The 19426-nt window shown below is 39.3% G+C and overlaps 1 protein-coding gene across 1 annotated transcript in view; it reads left to right on the forward strand.

The window, feature by feature from the left end:
- Positions 1-19426, forward strand: part of LOC139936123 (gamma-aminobutyric acid type B receptor subunit 2-like) — a 104190-nt gene that overhangs the window by 53273 nt on the left and 31491 nt on the right. The window contains exons 2-5 of the mRNA XM_071930855.1: positions 2331-2468; positions 5615-5785; positions 15523-15627; positions 19071-19136. Of these exons, the coding sequence (XP_071786956.1) occupies positions 2331-2468; positions 5615-5785; positions 15523-15627; positions 19071-19136 (480 nt within the window). The remainder of the gene's footprint in view (positions 1-2330; positions 2469-5614; positions 5786-15522; positions 15628-19070; positions 19137-19426) is intronic.

Genomic DNA, 19426 nt, shown 5'->3' on the forward strand with positions numbered 1-19426 from the left:
ATAAAAAAAATGATATCTTTAACATGACCACATTACCTTGAAGTGGAATGTTTCTTAAAATGCTTTGTACTATCAAAACCTGCTGTACGATTCTTTCTTACCCAATGGTTCTTTGTTTATTACTTTTAAGAGTGATTACTAAATGCACACCTTCCCTTTAAAGCGGTAATGCTGGATACAATTGATATCGTAGGGAGATAGCAAATGTCTCTCGGCTAAAGTTCTACGTCTTTGCCACATCATGGACGGACCTTTGTAGGTTTACGTGAAGTGCATTGCAATTAAAATCTTACTAAATGAAAGATTGGCTTCAAACAGACCGCGACACAATGTGTTTTCTTAATCTTGACGGGCAATTGTGCTTAATCTGATTATACGCCAGCATTCTTGAATTAGCTTTGACTTCAGACAAGCTTTATCGGACAAAAGCCAATCCGGGACTCGGTATAAATCACAATGCTTTAGCTCAGATAAAATCAAAACTAAATAAAAACAGCGACCAATTTATTAAAACTGTTTATGAAGGAAATCTGTCATTTGCTAGGCAAAAATGCATTACCAGCCATTATACTTTGCAATTTACATAGTCGTGACTGGCTCCCTAAGTTTTGCTCGGCTAAGTAAAGTCTTTCAGCAACGTTCTGCTAACCAATAGTAAAATCATCATGTTATAAATTAAGCCAACATGGTTATTATTAAACGTAAAAACTTCGTGATTTAGACCATGGGCATTGTTATAGTTAAAGCCATGACATGTACAGAGCAAGCTATATGATGTTTACAAGTGCATGTAGGTTCCTTATCTTGTACATCTTTAAAATAAAAAGGTCTAGTCACGCATCCTCACTGATCATGAAGTAAAGCTTTACGCGATACAATGTTATCTGTGAGACCGCAGCGTTATGCGTATAAGCCGCTCCGTATATCTACTAATGTTCCGTTAAGTTGGAATGCCTGACAGCTCGCAGCCCACGGTGTGACGACACCACATTAGCCGGTTCCCATTTAGCCATTTAGTCGCTCTACTGCCTCGTCCTATCGCCCTGGAATCTCCAGAGGGACCTAGGGACTGTTCATTAAAGCCCAGCAGGTTTACTTCTTCTCTATGCCTCACGTCAGAGAGGTTTGAAGGAAGGTACTCATGAATTATCTAGCACACAATTCTACTATATACAATCAGAGTAATCAACCGTGAGAAAAATGACCTTGTTTTTCAGTTCACTGCGACAAAAAGGGGTCTTGCGAGTTGACGATATGTATTCTAATTAGTATTAGGGTCTAATTTCTGGACTATTAGCGGAAATGATTTGTCCGTGTCCTTTTTTTATTCTGCATCATGTCAACTTCGGACCCCCTCTAGTGTCAGCAATTAAGCGGACTCCAGTGCCGGTAATTGGTTGGCTAGCAGGGTGTAGGCAGCAGACATACGGCGAGGTCGAAATGGGCAGCCTGGACAGCGATTAGAAAACGAGGTCGGACTTGGCCACTCAATAAAAGCCATCGCATGACCTATCTGACCTCTGACCCACATCATGTATTGACGATTTGGTGCTTACTCAATGGATGTCCACTTGGTGGCTTGTCAGAATCGATACTCAGGTGTCGAGATCAAGAGGGGAATTCGTAAATCAAGCATGAACAGCACATGCTATATTATTATTTTGTACATATCTTTAAAGTGACCCTTGCCTTTCTTGGCCTCCTTTTATCATCTATTTTTAGGGTGCGTTCGTTTAGCTGCCCTGGGTCTAGCCCGGTGTGTGGCGGGTTTTTTTTCCCAGGGCGAACGTGGGTAATTATCTGCACACGTTCGTCCTTGAAAGAAAAAACGCCACACGACGGGGTTGACCTAGGGTAGCTAAACGAACGCATCCATAGTTAGAGTAGCTAGTAACAGCACACCAAATGTTATACGTGTTAACGGATCTAGCAATATGTTTTATGGATGGTAAATTTCCTTGGTACCCATGCCGTAAAAAAAACATTACGTCATAGTCCTTACGGCGTCAATTGCGTCATTTAATTTTGTCCATTTAATTTGTTGCGGGGATAAAGAATACTCATGTTTTACCCATAAACACATAAGAACTACATAATTATTCACCCAAACAATTTGAATCTTAGAAGCGCTTCGGTAGGACGCCTATAGCTCGTGCTTCTGAAAGCACACAATTTGCAACAATGATGTTTTTTCGTTCATTGTTTTTTGCGACTTTGATTACCAATTGACCCAAAACTGTCGCAGGTTTGTTAATTTATTCTGGTCTTTGACAATTACCAACAATGCACCCTGCCTTTAACGAAAATATTGTGTTTATCTTTTTATGCAGTGTCATCCAGGTATTGCAGCAGATGCCCTATTCGATCAACTGTACCGCAAACCCCAGATGACCATGCTGATGGGGAGTCAGTGCTCAGACGTCTCCAAACACATAGCGCAGATTGTTCCATATTGGAACCTTGTTATGGTAAGGAAAGACATTATACGACAGAAAATGCGGCACCAGACTATACAAATAATCTTTACCCAAATGGTTACCCAAGTGGGAATACTGGTCTTTGACCATAACCAAACGTGATAAGAGCATAAGCTATTACATCTGCCACGTTGCTTTTGTTGTTCTCATTAACATAAATTGAACAATCCAAACCAAGTTGGGTAAGTGGACCAAAAAATACAGTCTGGCCCTCTTCTTTGGCAACTGAAACTAGTAATCATTATTACCAATGGACGCTAGGAACAACACAAAGATGGTGACAACAAGGTAGCGGCCTCGAGTGACAGTCTCAATTCAACATCACATTTTTAAAACCAGTTCGTGTAGGATGAAGATGATAATATGTTTGACATTCGATCAGTGCCAGTTCCAATTTACTTTAAGTTCCGCTGGCGACCGGCGCGTCTGTTCCAATTGTCTTTTAAAATGTTGTGACTTCTGTCTGCTCTTGTCTTATACTGCAAGTCTCTATTAATCAATGAGCACTCTCTACCATGACTGTAATAGCACTAATGATAAAGTTAATGGAGCTTCTTACCGTGTCCAGTTCAATTAATAGAAGATTTGAAGACAAACTTGTCGATGGTCAGACAAAGATTTTTCTGGATTTCCTGTCTAGAGGTTCAGTTTGGCACAAACCTGATTGTACAAGTTGATTTAATCCTACTCCTGGGAGACATTTCCGTCGATCGGAAATGCAGTCAAATTTGAGGAAAGTCATGTATGGACTCGGCTTTTATATATTTGGATATCGAAAACACTCATCTCTTTAAAATATATTTTGCGTGACTCAAATTCAACCCTTCCATTTTAAAGGGAAGGTGTCCGTTTGGTGAGTATTCTTCAAAATGAATGGCAATCAAAAGTTTGGTGGAAGAACAGCTGTCGGTATTATTTTGTTTGAACGTGTTTTATGAAAAGTCAAATATTTCAAAGATGTGCGTGATGTTGTGGCAGTATTATAGAACTAAACGGATTGACGACCAACAACCGTACGATTTGCTTTTGCGAGAACTTGGTTCGGATCAGCCTGGTTCGGATAAGAACCAGTGCTTAGTGGTAGAGTCTCAAAGGATTTGGAAACCTGCTCTGGTCGTCTTTATTAAACCTTTTCAATCGAAGTAATACATGGTGTAAAAATAACGTTGGTGCCCTTTTCAGCAGCAACTTTCATTGAAGTGATTTAATCATTTCATTCTTGTTGATGTTGTTTGTTCGGTTTGTTTTGACATATGATATTTTATATTCTGATATTCTGAAATTTGTATCCTGTATATAAACAACATGGTGGCATAATTTTTTTTTTTTTTTTAATCTTGGTTTAGAATTACCGTTCGGTTTCCGGGGCCAGGGGCCCGATGGGCCATTTCAAGTGGGGATTTGAACTCGGAACCGGCGTCATTTTAACATAATACAGAAAAGATTCCAGATTATACCGACCCGGAAAGTGGTCAGGCTTCCTGATGCTACCCAGAGTCAGGGTCAATTCTGACCCCGGATGTAGATAAGTCAGCTGATACCTTTAAATGAAAGGTGGCTGCAAGTTCAGTTGCTGGCATGCACGTATCCAGCCGAGCTGCAACGATAGAATCCGACTTTGATGTCATCTGTCCCGTGTCTTTCGAAACAGCATTAGCCCCCGATGAGTAAAGCCGGTAACAAGACGGAATGCTAACTGAGAGTTTTCAGTCAATACATTGGAATTCAAGATGGTAACATTGATGCACACAGTATTCCCTAAGCCATTAGTGTTCGAATTACTCTAAAGAAAACCGAATATTAAGGTACAATGACGTAGTGGGGGTTTGGTGATTGAAGACCTTGTCGTACCGGGCAATCTTTACAGGTAACTTGGAGGCAACCGACTGTGTTACATGTAGAAAACATTATGTATAAATTTAATAACAAACTAGTCGGGTTGTTTTGGGGTTTTTTGCTGCTCCCCCTTCCTTGTTATTTTTTTAAGGGGTTGGTTTGTCTTATTTGAGATTGCCTGAAACTGGTTACATGTAAATTGTCCAGTGTGATAAGTTCTTAAAGGATGGTACAGCACAGATAAAACATTGTTCCAAAGTCATTTTGTAAATAAGGATTGTTTCATGACCAAGCATCACTGGACGGGACCGAGTGGTAACGAAATTGGTTGCCAAAGAGTATACCAAAACTCTAGATATAATGAAACACCACAAACTGCATGTTTCCAACTTTAAATAAATGTCGTAATTTAGGGCTACAAACCTTGAACCGGGACCTTTCAATCTTCGATTGACATTTTAACCGGTAACCTTTTTTAACTGGTAACCGTTTAAAGGAACACGTTGTCCTGGATCGGTCGAGTTGGTCTTTGAAACGCGTTTTTAACCGTTTGTTATAAAATGCATATGATTAGAGAGATATTTCAAAAGTAGAATACAATGATCCACACAAGTATCACTAAAAATTGCGTGGTTCTCCTTTTACCTCGTTGACTAACACGGTCGGCCGATTATGGGAGTCAAGTTTTTGACTCCCATAATTAGCCGGCCGTGTTAGTTCAATACGTAAAAGGAAAACCGTGCAGTTTCGAGTAATACCTGTGTGGATCATTGTATTCTACTTTTAAAACATCTTTCTAACCATATTAATTTTATAACAAACGGTTACAAACGCTTTTCAAAGGCCAACTCGTTCGATCCAAGGCAACGTGTTCCTTTAAAGACACTGGACACTAATGGTAATTATTAAAGACCAGTCTTCTCAGTTGGTGTCTCAACATACTATGCACAAAATAACAAACCTGTGAAACTTTGAACTCAATTGGTCGTCGAAGTTGCGAGACAATAGAAAAGAAAAACACCCTTGTCGCACGAAGTTGTAAGCTTTAACACAATTTGATTTTGGGACCTAACAATTTTATTCTGAAATCTCAAAATCGAATTCAAAAATGTTAGTGGAAAATTACTTCTTTCTCGAACACTTAAGAGGGAGCCGTTTCTTACAATGTTTTATTCTATCAACAGCTCTCCATTGCTTGTTTACCAAGTAAGTTTTTATGCTAACAATTATTTTGAGTGATTACCAATAGTGTCCACTGCCTTTAATAAAGCCTATTTAAAACGGTAACCTCTAATTGACAGGTATCTTACGGCTCCACTTCAGTGACACTCACAGACAGGGAGAATTACCCGACATTTTTTAGGACAGTGGCCCCCGATTCTTCTCACAATGCAGCCAAGGCGGCCTTTTTGGATCACTTCGGATGGCACGAGGTTTCAAGTCTGATGCAGGATGAAGAGCTGTTCTCACTGGTAAGTGACATCCCAAAGGAGGAGGGTTAAAGGCGCTGGATACCATTGGTTATTGTTGAAGACCAGTCGTCTCACTTGGTGTTTCCCAACATATGCATAAAATAACAGACATTTGAAAAAATTTGACTTAACTAGTCATCTAAGTTGCAAGAGACTAATAAAAAGAAAAAAACACGCTTGTTGCACAAATTTGTGTGCTTTCAGATGAATAATAAAACAATGGTTTCAGCTGGATATTTTATTATTTTAGTGAGAAATTACCTCATTCTAAAAAAACTACGTTACTTCAGAGGGAGACGTTTCTTACAATGTTTGAGACTATTTTTTTTTTTAGAATACATTTATTAAAGATGCTTTGTCAGATTTTCGGCCGATTTGACCCCAAAATGTTGATTTAAAATTCAATAGGTATTTTGATGGGGGTCGAGAAAGTTACAAGCTTTCATTTGAGCCATTGCTCGAAAAAAGTCCGCCAATTATTAGTAACAGTGAAATAAAGTGCTCAAAATGAGTTTTTGTCGGGATCCCGACAATATATCACGTGACCATTAAAAGTAAAAGTTTAAACTTTTTTTCGTTAGAGTGGGTGATACTCTTTGAAATACCATTCACTCAAAAAAATCTATTTTTTTAATGTTTAAGGGCAAAAAATCTGACATAGCATCTTTAACAGCTCTCCATTGCTCAATTATTTTGAGTTACCAATAGTGTATAGTGCCAATAATATGACGCATTATCTACGAACAATGTTCTTTGCCGTAATTCAATTCAATTATTCTGAAAAGGCATTTAGGGTTATTACCAGGAGATCGGGAGTTTAGGAGTTGTTGCCCAGCTAGGAAGGAATGACCAAGGGATTGTAAAGGGCACTCTTTTTGTAAACAAAGGTTTCACGGTTTATTTTGAGCCAATTAAATAACCGTATTTCAAGTTGATTTATTTGCTGTTTATTTTTAGAGTAGAGGGCATGAGGGAAAAATCTAGTAGTTTATCGCTTGATATGCTATTTCGTCTGAGCGGTACTTGCGTGTAGCCCACTATAACATGAGTCTAGCCAGACACCAAACTGGCGTATCATGGCCGAGCGGTTAAGAGCACCGGATTCAAGTGTGGGTTCTAATCCAAGTCGTGACACTTAGTACGTAAAACTGGGTAGTGCTTTCTACTCTACCGGCCAGGCTTCGGGGTAGCCCTGTTTCAGCCCTAGGAGTAGGTGGCAATGGCCTCTGGACAAAAATAATTGTAACCCACACCTTGAAGTGGCCTTCAGGCCTTGTGTGTCTGGCGACTTGCATATAAAGAAAACAAAAAGAAAAAAATGTAGCCCAGACTTTGCACCTCAATAGTCTGGAATCTAAGTGTTGCCCAAACCCAGTACACTTTCCACCGCATTGGGTGCACTGGGCAAAAATAGTGTTTGTTTTGAAATTGGTTGGAAATGTGGTTTTAAAGTAGAATACAACGACTCACACAAAATATCCCTCGAAAGTGTACGGTTTTTATTAAACTTCGACTCAACACAGTTTCGATATGATTTTGTACTAATAAAACATCTTTCCAGTCATATCGGCATCATACGCTCTGACAGCAGAAAGTGTTCAGCCCGAACGCAATGTGCCCCCTTGTAACCCGGACTAAGCTTTGATAAGCTTTGATAAGCTCTTGTACGCAAACAACCGCTCTGAATTCACCAGGACCCAATTTCATGGCTCTGCTTACCGCCGAATTCTGCGCTTACGATCGCGATTCCCCGCTTACGTGCAAGCGCCGAATTTCTGCGCTTGCCTTGTAAGCGTAGAATGCCTAGTAACGTGGAGTACGCACGCGCAGAAGCCCAAATTCGCCGCTAACCCGTGAAATACGCTTGCCGTAAACACAGAATTCCCTGCTTCCTTAAGCGCCGATTCTGTGCCTACGGTAGGCAGAGCAACGAAATTGGGCCCAGGTAGCTTGAACCACACATTGGACGACGCGTCGCGACGGACTGCAAGGTACGGTATGCAGTACCTGATATTGAGTATAGCGTGGGGTCGAAGCATGGTTGTTCAACCTCGTACAACAAAGCCGGAAAACAAATTTGCTTGTACGAAGTTGAAATACCTCGAAAAACTATGCTTCTATCCCACGGTATCAAATGCCGTGCCAGTAAATTTGGCCCTGGTAAATTTGGAGCGTTGTGCTTGCGTAAAGAGCCTTGGACAAAGCTACATGCTACTATGAGGTGGACCTACATTTTTTGCGCTACAAATAGGCTCGGACCACATTAAAAAAAAATCATATGCTCGTTTAAAGTTTCAAAGGAAACAAACAAAAAGGGACAACATCGTGTATAAAGTTAGCTTGCACTGTGACTATTTGCTGTCTCTAAGACACCGTAGCAGTCAACGGTAACGACAATGTTTGACAAGTCTCCACTTTGAGACTCGCGCCAATATTTGCTATGATTCGGTTTCTTTTGAATACTAATGGCGTGCCACGTGTTTAATAGGTGACTATGCAACTACAACATGCAGACAATATTATATGAATGATGGTTCAGGAAATGGGTTGGTGATTGCTTTCGACTCCTAACGGACGAGTTGACAGAGAAAATGAGTGTATTTCAGTCGCCTATGGTGCATCGCGAATTCGGTGGGCGAGATCCTAACGTGCCCAAAAAGCCATGCCATTAGCTAAGTGCAAGCATCTAAGGTGTTAGCTTTAGGTTTTTATTAAGCATTTTTGTTTTTTATTATCCACACTTTAAATTGAATATTTGATGTTCCAAAAATGATTGTTAAAGACTCCAGAACAGGGCAGTAGAATGTTTCAATATACAAATAAATCAAGGGGTTAAGACAACTTCAAAAAATTAAAATTGAAAACCTGTGCAATTGTATTTAAATAAAACCAGTACAGTACAACAGAAAATATTTGACAAGAATAAAACACTTACAGATTACAGCCATAACCTGCGCCCCCCCCCCCCCTCCCCACTCAAACCAACACCACAATGTTCGTGAAACTGGGCTGAAATCAATAGTTTTGTATATCTAACATTTAGCCTGGATAAACCTCTAAAAAGACAAGTTTTGACAATTTGTTTTCAAAATCATTGTAAATGTGTCAGTGCCCGTGCGAATGTTCCAGATAGGAGCAATCAACTCGCCCGAAAATTCCGTTCAATTCTTCCCCCACCTTCTGGCAAACTAAACTGATTGATTACAAAGCACACACTCATCAATAACATCAAAGAGCAAGAAGACGACAAACTACAAGTGATGTCTGATTGGTTTGGCATCAAACCGCTTCCTTTGAGCTTCAGATGTAATTTCTCTGCCTTCTTGATTGGTACCATTTCTCGGTGCGAGGGTACGGGGAAACCACACAAAACAACGACTGTGTATTCACCGATGGCCCAATGGCTAAATCGACCCCGGAAACTGTTAGCGCTTAGTATTCCCACGACGAACGGGTAACCAATATTAACCAAAAATACATCTCTGCCAAAAAAAAAACTTACGACGCAATCATATCAGTTTCTCAATTAAGTCTTAGCCCTTTTTCCAATCTCGAGGGGAGGGAAACAAGGCATCTGTTGGCTTACATACGAGTCGAGTAAAGGAAAGATGAGATCAATCTTTCATTCCCGTTTTGACCCCTGTAGGTATGAAGCTGACGATAGAGGCAATCTGATACAGCTAGCGATCCGTATTCAGAATGGAATTACATGTTGGCTTTCAGTCCTTTAGCGTCGATTCGCGGCCAGTTTCTTCTTCTACTTCGTTTGCAAATTTTTCCTTCTTCAGTCTTCCGTTTTCCTCTTATGTATTTGTCAGAACATCGCATCCCCCTTAGTTTGCTCTCGGGGTGTACTTATTTCGTACCCGACGTGGTGTACATTGCATCTTATCACTCTAAAGCGTGATCTCATTTTGGGCGGGAAAAAAAACGCTGTGTTCTTGTAATAGGGGGTAATAATTTGATCAACATCTTGTTCGAGCTATCAATGTTGTAACAGCATCGTCTGCTATTCAATTGCGTAGTCCCGCTAGACAATCTGAAAGTGAAAGGTGAAATGGAGATTAGAAAGAGGTCATTTTATCCTTTCCACTAGTCTCTGATAATCTTGTGCTAGTGAGAGGGAGAAAGATCTCGGAAATTAGCCTTTTCTAAAGAAGGCACGACGAGTTTGAAACTCGAAACGTGCGCCTTTTTTTATTTGATGGTTGTCTGAGCGTCTCGAACCCGTTGAAACCGTGGATTTTAACAAAAGGGATACTACGGGTGTTTTGACTGAGCGATGACTTGCCTGCTTGGTTATTTTTGTGTACAAACCTAAGAAGGAATTTTATAACAAAAACGTCGGGAGACCAATAAGAAAGCCTTGATATTTGTTATTAATAGGGCCTATTAGATTTTATTAAAAGATTCAACCGTGCCAGACACTTGTCAAAATTTAACTTACTTTCAAATTTAAGTTGATGGATCTTCGTCGTGTTTTAGGTGTCTTCTTATTTTAAGTTTTAATATGAAGAACTATGTCAAAAGCCCAAATTTTGACAACAGATCAAGGCTCAAAGTATCTGGAAGTTATCGTGAAAAGGGCAAGAACTAGTTTATCACCATAAAAAAGTGTATTATTTATTATATTTCCGTTTTTTAAAAGAACCACCGAATCCAAAGTACACTTCCAAACGGTTGGTACACAGGCCAAGTAGAGTTTGGACTGCACGTTAATTGGTACAACTCAATGGGAGACTTTGAAACGCTTGGTGGCAGCAGACTTACCAGGTAAATTTCCATTGTTTACGTAGTTCTGCGCATGCGCACATTTCCAAGAACAATGGATTTTACCTGGTAAGTCCGCTGCCACCAAGCGTCCCAAAAGTCTCCCATAGTATTGTTCTTTTATTTCGAAGAGTTCCTATTGAAACAGATAAGTAAGTTATACCGGTGTCAGATGCAATCGTGTCCGCCATGCCACACTGTCCGCTCCAGACACTTTTGCATATGCAATCGTGTCCGGGGCTATGCAAAACCGTCCGGTGGACATGTACATGACTGTATGTGCGCGCGTAAGCGAGCGTGCATGCACTGAACCTACGTATATGCAGCATGAATATTCACATATTTTATGATTGCAGCGAATACCCAACGGCCGAACATTTCCCATGTCATTCATAACATGCACTCAGCTTGTAAAAAAAATGGCGAACGTGTTCCGTCGACCAAGGGCGTTTAATTTAATGCAAGGACGGTTTTGCACGGGGGCGGACACAGCTGCATATGCAAATGTGTCCGGGCGGACACAATTGCATTATGCAGCAGCGTCCGTGCGGACATGATTGCATATGCAAAACCATCCGGCGGACATTATTGCATATGCAATACTGTCCTCCGGAGAGTATTGCATAGAGGACATAATTGCAAGCGACACTGGTGTTCCCATTGCGTTCTGCTTTAAAGGCAGTGGACACTATTGGTAACTACTCAAAATAATTATTATCATAAAACCTTTTTTGATTACGAGTAATGGGGAGAGGTCGATAGTATAAAATATTTTGCGAAACAGCTCCCTCTGAAGTGACGTAGTTTTTGAGAAAGAACTAATTTTCCACGAATTTGATTTCGAGACCTCAGATTTAGAACTTGAGGTCTCGAAATCAAGTACCTGGAAGCACACAACTTCGTGTGACCATGATGCGACAAGGGTGTTTTTCTTTCATTAATATCTCGCAACTTCGACGACCGATTCAGCTCAAATTTTCACAGGTTTGCTATTTTGTGCATATGTTGAGATACACCAACTGTGAAGACTAGTCTTTGACAATTACCAATAGTGTTTACTGCCTTTAAACAACCACAGCAAATATCGCGTAAAGCCTTCAGTTTTTTAAGAAACATTTCCTCCGGGCTGAAGTATTTGCATGACGTAATATTGAGCCTTACCAGGTGATTTGTTGTGTTATATTTATACATATTATTGTTGTTCAGTATAGGTGTAAGACCATTTGATTGATGTCATCGATTCAGTGAGAGTTGACGATATATATTATTTAGCCCCCAGGATTTTGACTCTTCACACTCTTTTCCGTCGCGATGGTTGTACTTCATCATCTTCGTTTTGACGAAGTGACAAAATGTGTCAAAATCGTCAGAATTTTGCAATTCGCTCGTGGGTAAGCATTGTGCGAAGTGTGGAACCGATAACAGAAGAGGTCCATACAACAATACAGGGTTTTGAAACACTCAGTGGACTTGCATTCGTCCACACGGTGTTTTCCCTGGTGTTTAAAGGGAAGGTACACTATTGTAAAATTGTCAAAGACCAGTGTTCTCAGTTAGTGTATCTCAATATATGCATAAAAATAACAAACCTGTGGAAATTTGAGCTCAGTTGGTCATCAGTGTTGGGAGAAAATGATGAAAGAAAAACACCCTTGTTGGACGAATTTGTTTGCTTTCAGATAGGAATAAAAGACTTATTATTTTAGTGAGAAATAACCTTTTTCTCAAATCTATGCTACTTTAGAGGGAGCTGTTTCTCACAGTGAGAAATTTCCTCTTTCTCAAAATCTGTGTTACTTTAGAGGGAGCTGTTTCTCACAATGGTTTATACTATCAACAACTCTCCAATGCTCGTTACCAAGTCAGTTTTAAAGTTAATATTTGTTTTAAGTAATTACCAAACGTGTACCTTCCCTTTAATAATGTTTTCTGTGTACAGAGGATGTCTACAGAGGGAAACACAGAGCTATGTGTGTGTGGGAGGGAGAGCTTTCGGAGGGCCAATGTAGGGTATTTTTAATAGTGTATTAGATCCAAAGATGTCCTTTGTTCAACTTTGACTCCCAAATTGTTCCAAATATTAGGCTATAGTGTTAAGAAATGGGTTAACTATTTCTGAAAGCATGTATTTTTTTGCAGCAAAAATTTCGCTTCGTAAAAACGAGGGAGGATGGATTCTAAGTAATCTTGACCCCAACTTGGTCAATCTGACACACCTTCTGGTTTAAACTGACCCTAAATGGATCCGGACCCAAAAGAGTCATAACCGGCTCACTTCTGATACGTTTTGTTTTTAAGAGTAGACCTTACTACAACATTTAATGAAAAAAATCATTATTGGTATCTCCATGTGTTACTTCCAGACCAACGGGAATCCGAGCTTGGGACTCGAACAAATACCTCATGGTTGTGTAAATACAAGTGGCCTATAAATAATAAAATATCAACACCAAATCAAAAAAATAACTGCATGTGCAGCACATGAATATAGTATCTACACGGATGTATGCTCTCATGCTGCTGCTTCGGCAGTTATTTCAAGGCGGCATAAATCTCTCGACAAAAAGTCATCCGGAATTCCCGCCGTAACTACGGATTCCCGCGTGCACGAAAGCGGCAACATAAATATCGTCTGCTCATCACACATCTACCTGCGAGAATAGCATACTTGAGTAGGTGCTTTTGGTCGGACCAATCAACCGGTTCACTGGGCAATAAATTACTTCAAGTACCTTCAAATCTAGCCAGGAGACGGTGAAAAATCCACAGAGCTCTCTGAGATGAGCAAGACCCCAAAACAACAAAACATCACAGACATTTATTTCACTTCTGGCGCCGAGAACTCGGTGAAATAGTATTTTGATAAGGGACAGTGTTTTATCCATACACCGACGGGGGAAAAGGGGAATGAGAGAAAGGGAGAATTTATTAGCTGACCTTGACGTAGGATCGCTCAATAATTGTTATGACACGCTGCGGGATCGACGTGTTGGAATCTATAAAATAAAATAAAATAAAAAAAGGATTTCAGAATATATTTTAGGTATTGATTTTCTTGTTTGTTTCTAATTCCCTTGGACTTTCATTTAATGTTTGTCTGTAGTGCTGGTGCAATTAAATGAAATTTCAATCCTCTTTTTGTAACTATTAATATGTAGCACTGGCTGTAACTTTGAACGACTTTGACTTTTGCTCTTCTTCACAGCATAAGCCAATATCTCAGGCGAAACCCATGAGAACTGTGTTAGCCTTTTAACGCAGTATGGTTTACATCCCTTGTAAACTCCCAGGAAACAACTGTTGTTTTTTTTTTTCGTTAAAGGCAGTGGACACTATTGGTGAATGTCAAAGACCAGTCTTCTCACTTGGTACACTGTAAAAACAAGTGTTTAGGTTCTGTAACAGATTTCGAACGCGTCAAAGGGTTTAGGTTAAACACTTAACAGTGTATAGGGCCCATGAGTTGTGTTGTAAAGCAGTGGTTTAAACATCGAAACTTAAACAGTGGTGTTTAGTCAACTTTGACCTACATGAACATACCTAAACACAATTTTAACGGCTGATGCGTCAAACTAAACGCGTCATAGTTAAAACTGTAAACATTTGGCGCGTTTAGTTTGACGCATCAGCCGTTAAAATTGTGTAACATTGTGTTTAGGAAGCGTTTAAAGGTCCTCAGTGCATCAAAGTTTGCTAAATACAGTGTTTAAGTTTGATGTTTAAACCACTGCTTTACAACACAACTCATGGGCCCTATACACTGTTAAGTGTTTAACCTAAACCCTTTGACGCGTTCGAAATCTGTTACTGAACCTAAACACTTGTTTTTACAGTGTATATCTCAACATTTGCATAAAATAACAAACCTGTGAAAATTTGAGCTATATTGGTCGTCGGAGTTGCGAGATAACTATGAAAGAAAAAAAAACACCCTTGTCACACGAAGTTGTGTGCTTTCAGATGCTTGATTTCAATACCTCAGATTCTAAACTTGAGATCTCGAAATAAAGTTCGTGGTAAATTACTTCGTTTCTCACAAGGTTAATGCTATCAACGTCTCCCCATTACTCGTTATCAAGTGAGGTTTTATGCTGATAATTATTTTGAGTAATTACCAATAGTGTCCACTGCCTTTAACAATTTTTTGTTCTGGTTGTTTAGCCAATTAGAAAAACTAAGTTAAAATCACTAAAAATGCTTTGCCACCATAAAAAATTATAATTGTTCTTCTTCAGCCAAAACCCTCATATGGCTCTTTTTTATGTTAACCCATATTTGTAAGTAAACATTCATGTGGGAATGTTTTTTTCTCAGTTGCTACCCCTCTGTCTCTGGAATGCATTGCATTCACAGGTCAAATCATGTTTATCAGAATCTCAATTCTATATTGTTTTGATGGCCCAGTTATTAAAGCTTGTTAAATTAACTTGTACTCAACAGTTTGGCGTTCTCTCTAATGCAGCTTAATCACATCTTGGTGGAACAATGAACGTACCACTGTAATTAGTATTAGTAATGTTAATGAGTTGTTGATACCAATGGTTCATTCGTGAATAAATACAACAAGCGTGAAACGACGAACATGAATGTTAAAATTCACGGGGTTTTGTTTCTGTTTGAATAATGTGTACCTAATTTCGTGCTCTAAAACCAGTTCACAAAATGTTACCATAAATTATGTATCCAATTTCATAGAGCTGCTTAAGCAAAAAACGAGCAGCTAAGCGCAAAATATTGATACTTACCAGTATAAGGCTACCAGCCAAAATACCATGTCGCATGTACAATTTATGACTGGTGTCATGCTCATTTCTGCTAAGCAGATCATTGTCAAGCAATTATTTTCTGCAATAGGCAGCTGCATGAAATCAGGCCATGGTGATCTCCGCATTTTACATTGTTGTGGTTTTGATTCTGAGAAGTTAAATTTAAGAAAATGCTTTTGTGTTTCTTCATGTTTCTTTTAGGCACTGTCTGAGTTTACAAGATATCTACAATCCTACAGTAACATAACGATTCTGACGTCACTCAACATCGAAGATGACCTGCCGTCTAAGATGCAGCAGCTTCAAGTAAGTTTTTTTTTTTCAATTCTCATAATTTGTGTTGTTTAGCAATCTTTGAATTTTAAGGGTGTGTATACGTTTTGTAATGAATCTGAAAATGTATGACACATAAGCTAAAGTAGCAGCCGCAGGCAATTTCCTATACCTTCCGTCTAGGTAGTAGGTTAAAAAGCAGGGCAGTTCTTTTCAGAACTGAGAAGTCTACCGAACAATTCGATAAATTTACTCTGCAGTAGTAGAATGTATAGCAAGACAGTTCTCTAAAGAACAAACTCTACCTGGCAAGTAGAAAAACACATGGTGTTACCGTAAAACAAGAATATATTAAAACAAACTTACTGCAAGAAGTACATCAGCTTTGGATGGTATGAAGCATGTTGTGAAAGTCTTCACAAAAGAACTCCGATTATGAAAACATGTTTACTTTTTTTATAAAAAAAAAGTTGAAAAATGCACAAAAAAAAAGTTAATGGCCTGACGTTTCGACCCTAGCAGAGTCTTTCTCGAAGGCTAAATGACAACACAACAAACAGGAACAGGTGACTTAAGTGAAACTTAAGCAGTGAAGTGGAAATACACGAATGAGGTTAGAAAACATGTAAAAAAAGCAAGGGGTAACAATGAATAGGGGGACAAAAGGGGTGTGAACGGAAGGGAATGGCTTGACCACAAGAAGATGGAAACACTAAGTACAAGATCAAGTGTGGGGAGGTGGAGGAAAAAAGTAATTAATTCGTGAATGAAAACAAAGTGAGGCTGAGAAGCTTTAAGGTTCTTTAAATTTTTCAGGTTCAAATTGTGTACAAATTGTACATCGTATGAAATTCAGATACAAGAAGTATAACGATGTGTTGCGTTTGCCGATGGAATGATGAGTTTATATTTCACACAAAATTCTGAAAATTAACAGAATCTGGTTCACAAAATTGTTCAATCGTCAGTAAATGACGTTGTAGTACGTTTGGGAACAAGTGTTATTTTCACATTTCCTCCTTCGGGGAACTAGGGATGAAAGTTACCGTCATCACGCGTCATCACGCGTCCACTCAAAAAGCTAATCATTCACTGCGGGTAAGTGCTCTCTTCACATCGGGCTACCGTGTTATCAGGGCGATGGTTCCAGGCTGTAGTCAAGTTTAAAGGTACTGGCAGTAATGGACACTATTGGCACCTACTCAAAATAATTGTTAGCATAAAAACGTACTTGGTAACGAACTGTTGATAGTATAGTTAAAACATTGTGAGAAACGGCTCCCTAATGACTTCAACCGAAGCCTTTCACCAAACACCTGAAAGCACACAAAGTAACGCAACAAGAGTGTGTTTGTGTCATTATTCTCTTGCAAATTCGATGACCAAATGAGACCAAATTTTCACGGGTTTGTTATTTTATGAATTATGTTGGGATACACCAAGTGAGAATACTGGTACAATTACTAAACGTATCAAGCAGCCGATTTCGCGAAACGCTCGGAATAATTCTATCGAGTTAGGACGAGTATAACTAGTCCTCACTGAGGATTATTCTTAAGGTTTACATGTTACCGTGCAAGGCTGGGATTCATCCTAGGTCCTAAAATTAATCCTAAGTTAGGAAGAGTTTGGTGAAATTGACAGCAGTGCCTTTAAAGCCATTATACACTTTCTGAAACGAAAAAAAAGTTCACAGATTTACAAACAACTTACAGGGTTTACAGAAGGTAATGGTAAAAGACTTCTCTTGAAGTATTATTCCATGAAATGCTTTACTTTTTGAGAAAACACTGAAAGAATTATCACTTCTCGACATCGAGAATTACGGATTTATAGTAAACACATGTCATGACACGGCGAAACGTGCAAAAACAAGAGTGGGTTTCCCCGTTATTTTCTCCCGATGTGGCGTTTTGTATGTTATTATCTACATTTTTAAAGTTCATGCTTTTATTTTTTGTATTTTTATAAACATGTATGTTTTTTGTTGGAGGGGTCTCGGAGGGCACATCGCTTTGATGACAGTTTTTAAAACTTTTGCCTTACCCTGGACGGCTCCTACCAACAAAGAATTATGTCCGAAGATTTAAAATAAATAAATAAATAAATAAATAATAAAAATATAAGTTGTGATACACGAAGTGTGGGCCTTTGGACAATACTGTTTACCAAAAGTGTCCAATGGCTTTAACAAAAAGGTTGCGTGGTATCTCCGTAAGATCTTATCACGCCGTAGAGAAGCACTGTGTAGCCCGGGAGAGAGTAGTTCCTGTGCACGGTGAATAACCGATCTGCTGTCATTGACGCTCAAATGATTACAAATCTTGCCAGGACATCGACGGAAAATTAAGTACAAACTCAAGGGCCAACATACTCCTGGAGTCAATCGTTTACTTGCAAGCAATTTTCCTTTTTTTACCCGGTACTTTCATCTTAGGCAATTCATCACATTGAATGACTCGAGAGTGCAATTTTGGTTCGGGTTAGTAAGCACATTAGCTCGATCGATTCAAATGTGTCTGAACGTTATCATGTCAATTCTGAGTGTTCTTAAGTGCAATGCATGGAAACATTTTTTACGGGTGTGGATTTAAAAGAGAAAAGTAAAACCTATTAAGAAAGTCGCATGCAATGTTGGCTTTGGTTAGCGGATGTTTTAGACTCAGACCGGGAACGCAAACAACATAGGTCTGGATCCCTGACCGCAATATGCTGTCAGAGGGGAATGTTAAATGAAACTGTTTGTAGTCGGAGAATCAATTTCTTCATCCTGAATTCAGAAGCATTGAACTGGTGATGTATTGTGTGAGGAGGTTACTCCCAAACTTCAAGGGGTCAGAATTCAGCACAACCTAGTTTAGTTCTATTATCATTCCTTGATGAGGAAACAAAGTGACTACCAACCGGAGTTGAAACCAACGGTTCTTTTCAGAACCAACTCATTAGAGATGGTCATTATATGGTGTTACCGCTTACCTTTCCATATTGTATTTCCACCACGCAAAGTTTCAAATCTTACTTAAAGTGACAATAGGTCTCGTTGAATAATTGGACACGGTTGAAAGCAGACCCGTGGTTTGGGACTATGGGATCAGAGTGAAGGTACAATTTAAAAACAGGGGTGTCGAAATTCGACACCATGGTGTTTTCACATATACATGTAGATACTGAAGAGAGAATCCAAATTAACGTCATATGATTTGTAAGGTATTATACAAAACCAGTGTTACAATTTTGGCATAAATAGGGGTTAATTTAACACCCTGTAATAAAAAATCCAGTTGGTATCTACATGTGACACAAAAAAAAAAAAAAACAGTTTTGGCAGTGCAATTCTTTGTTCGGGATTTCTATTTTACAATTTTGCGAGACTGCATAATGGAACAAAGAGAGAGAGAGGGGAGTGGGGGTTAAAGTTGCATTGCACAATATACAAAATACACAGAATCTTTATTGTGTTATTACATTTTTTGCAGGACCTCGATGCCCGTGTGATAATTGGGAGTTTTCAGGAGAGCACAGCCAGGGCTGTTTTCTGTCAGGTAAGTTTGTTCCTTCAACTAAACTCTAAAGACTCGTGGGTCAAAGTTGAACCGGATTCCAAACCTGACCCATGTCTGGGTCAGTATGACCCAGAATCCGGTCAAAACAAGAAACAGATCAAACTTACACAAGATCCGGGTTAAAATCACATTAACACGTTTCCGGGTCATGATCCTGTTCCGGAACCTAGTCAGGAATCATTGATCCGGAATCCGGGTCAATTCTTACCCGGGAGTATTCAAAGTGTGGCACACTCTTATCGTAACATTCTTTGGTCAAATATGAGCAA

The sequence above is a fragment of the Asterias amurensis genome, chromosome 4 (assembly GCF_032118995.1).
Source record: "Asterias amurensis chromosome 4, ASM3211899v1".
Taxonomy (NCBI): Eukaryota; Metazoa; Echinodermata; class Asteroidea; order Forcipulatida; family Asteriidae; genus Asterias; species Asterias amurensis.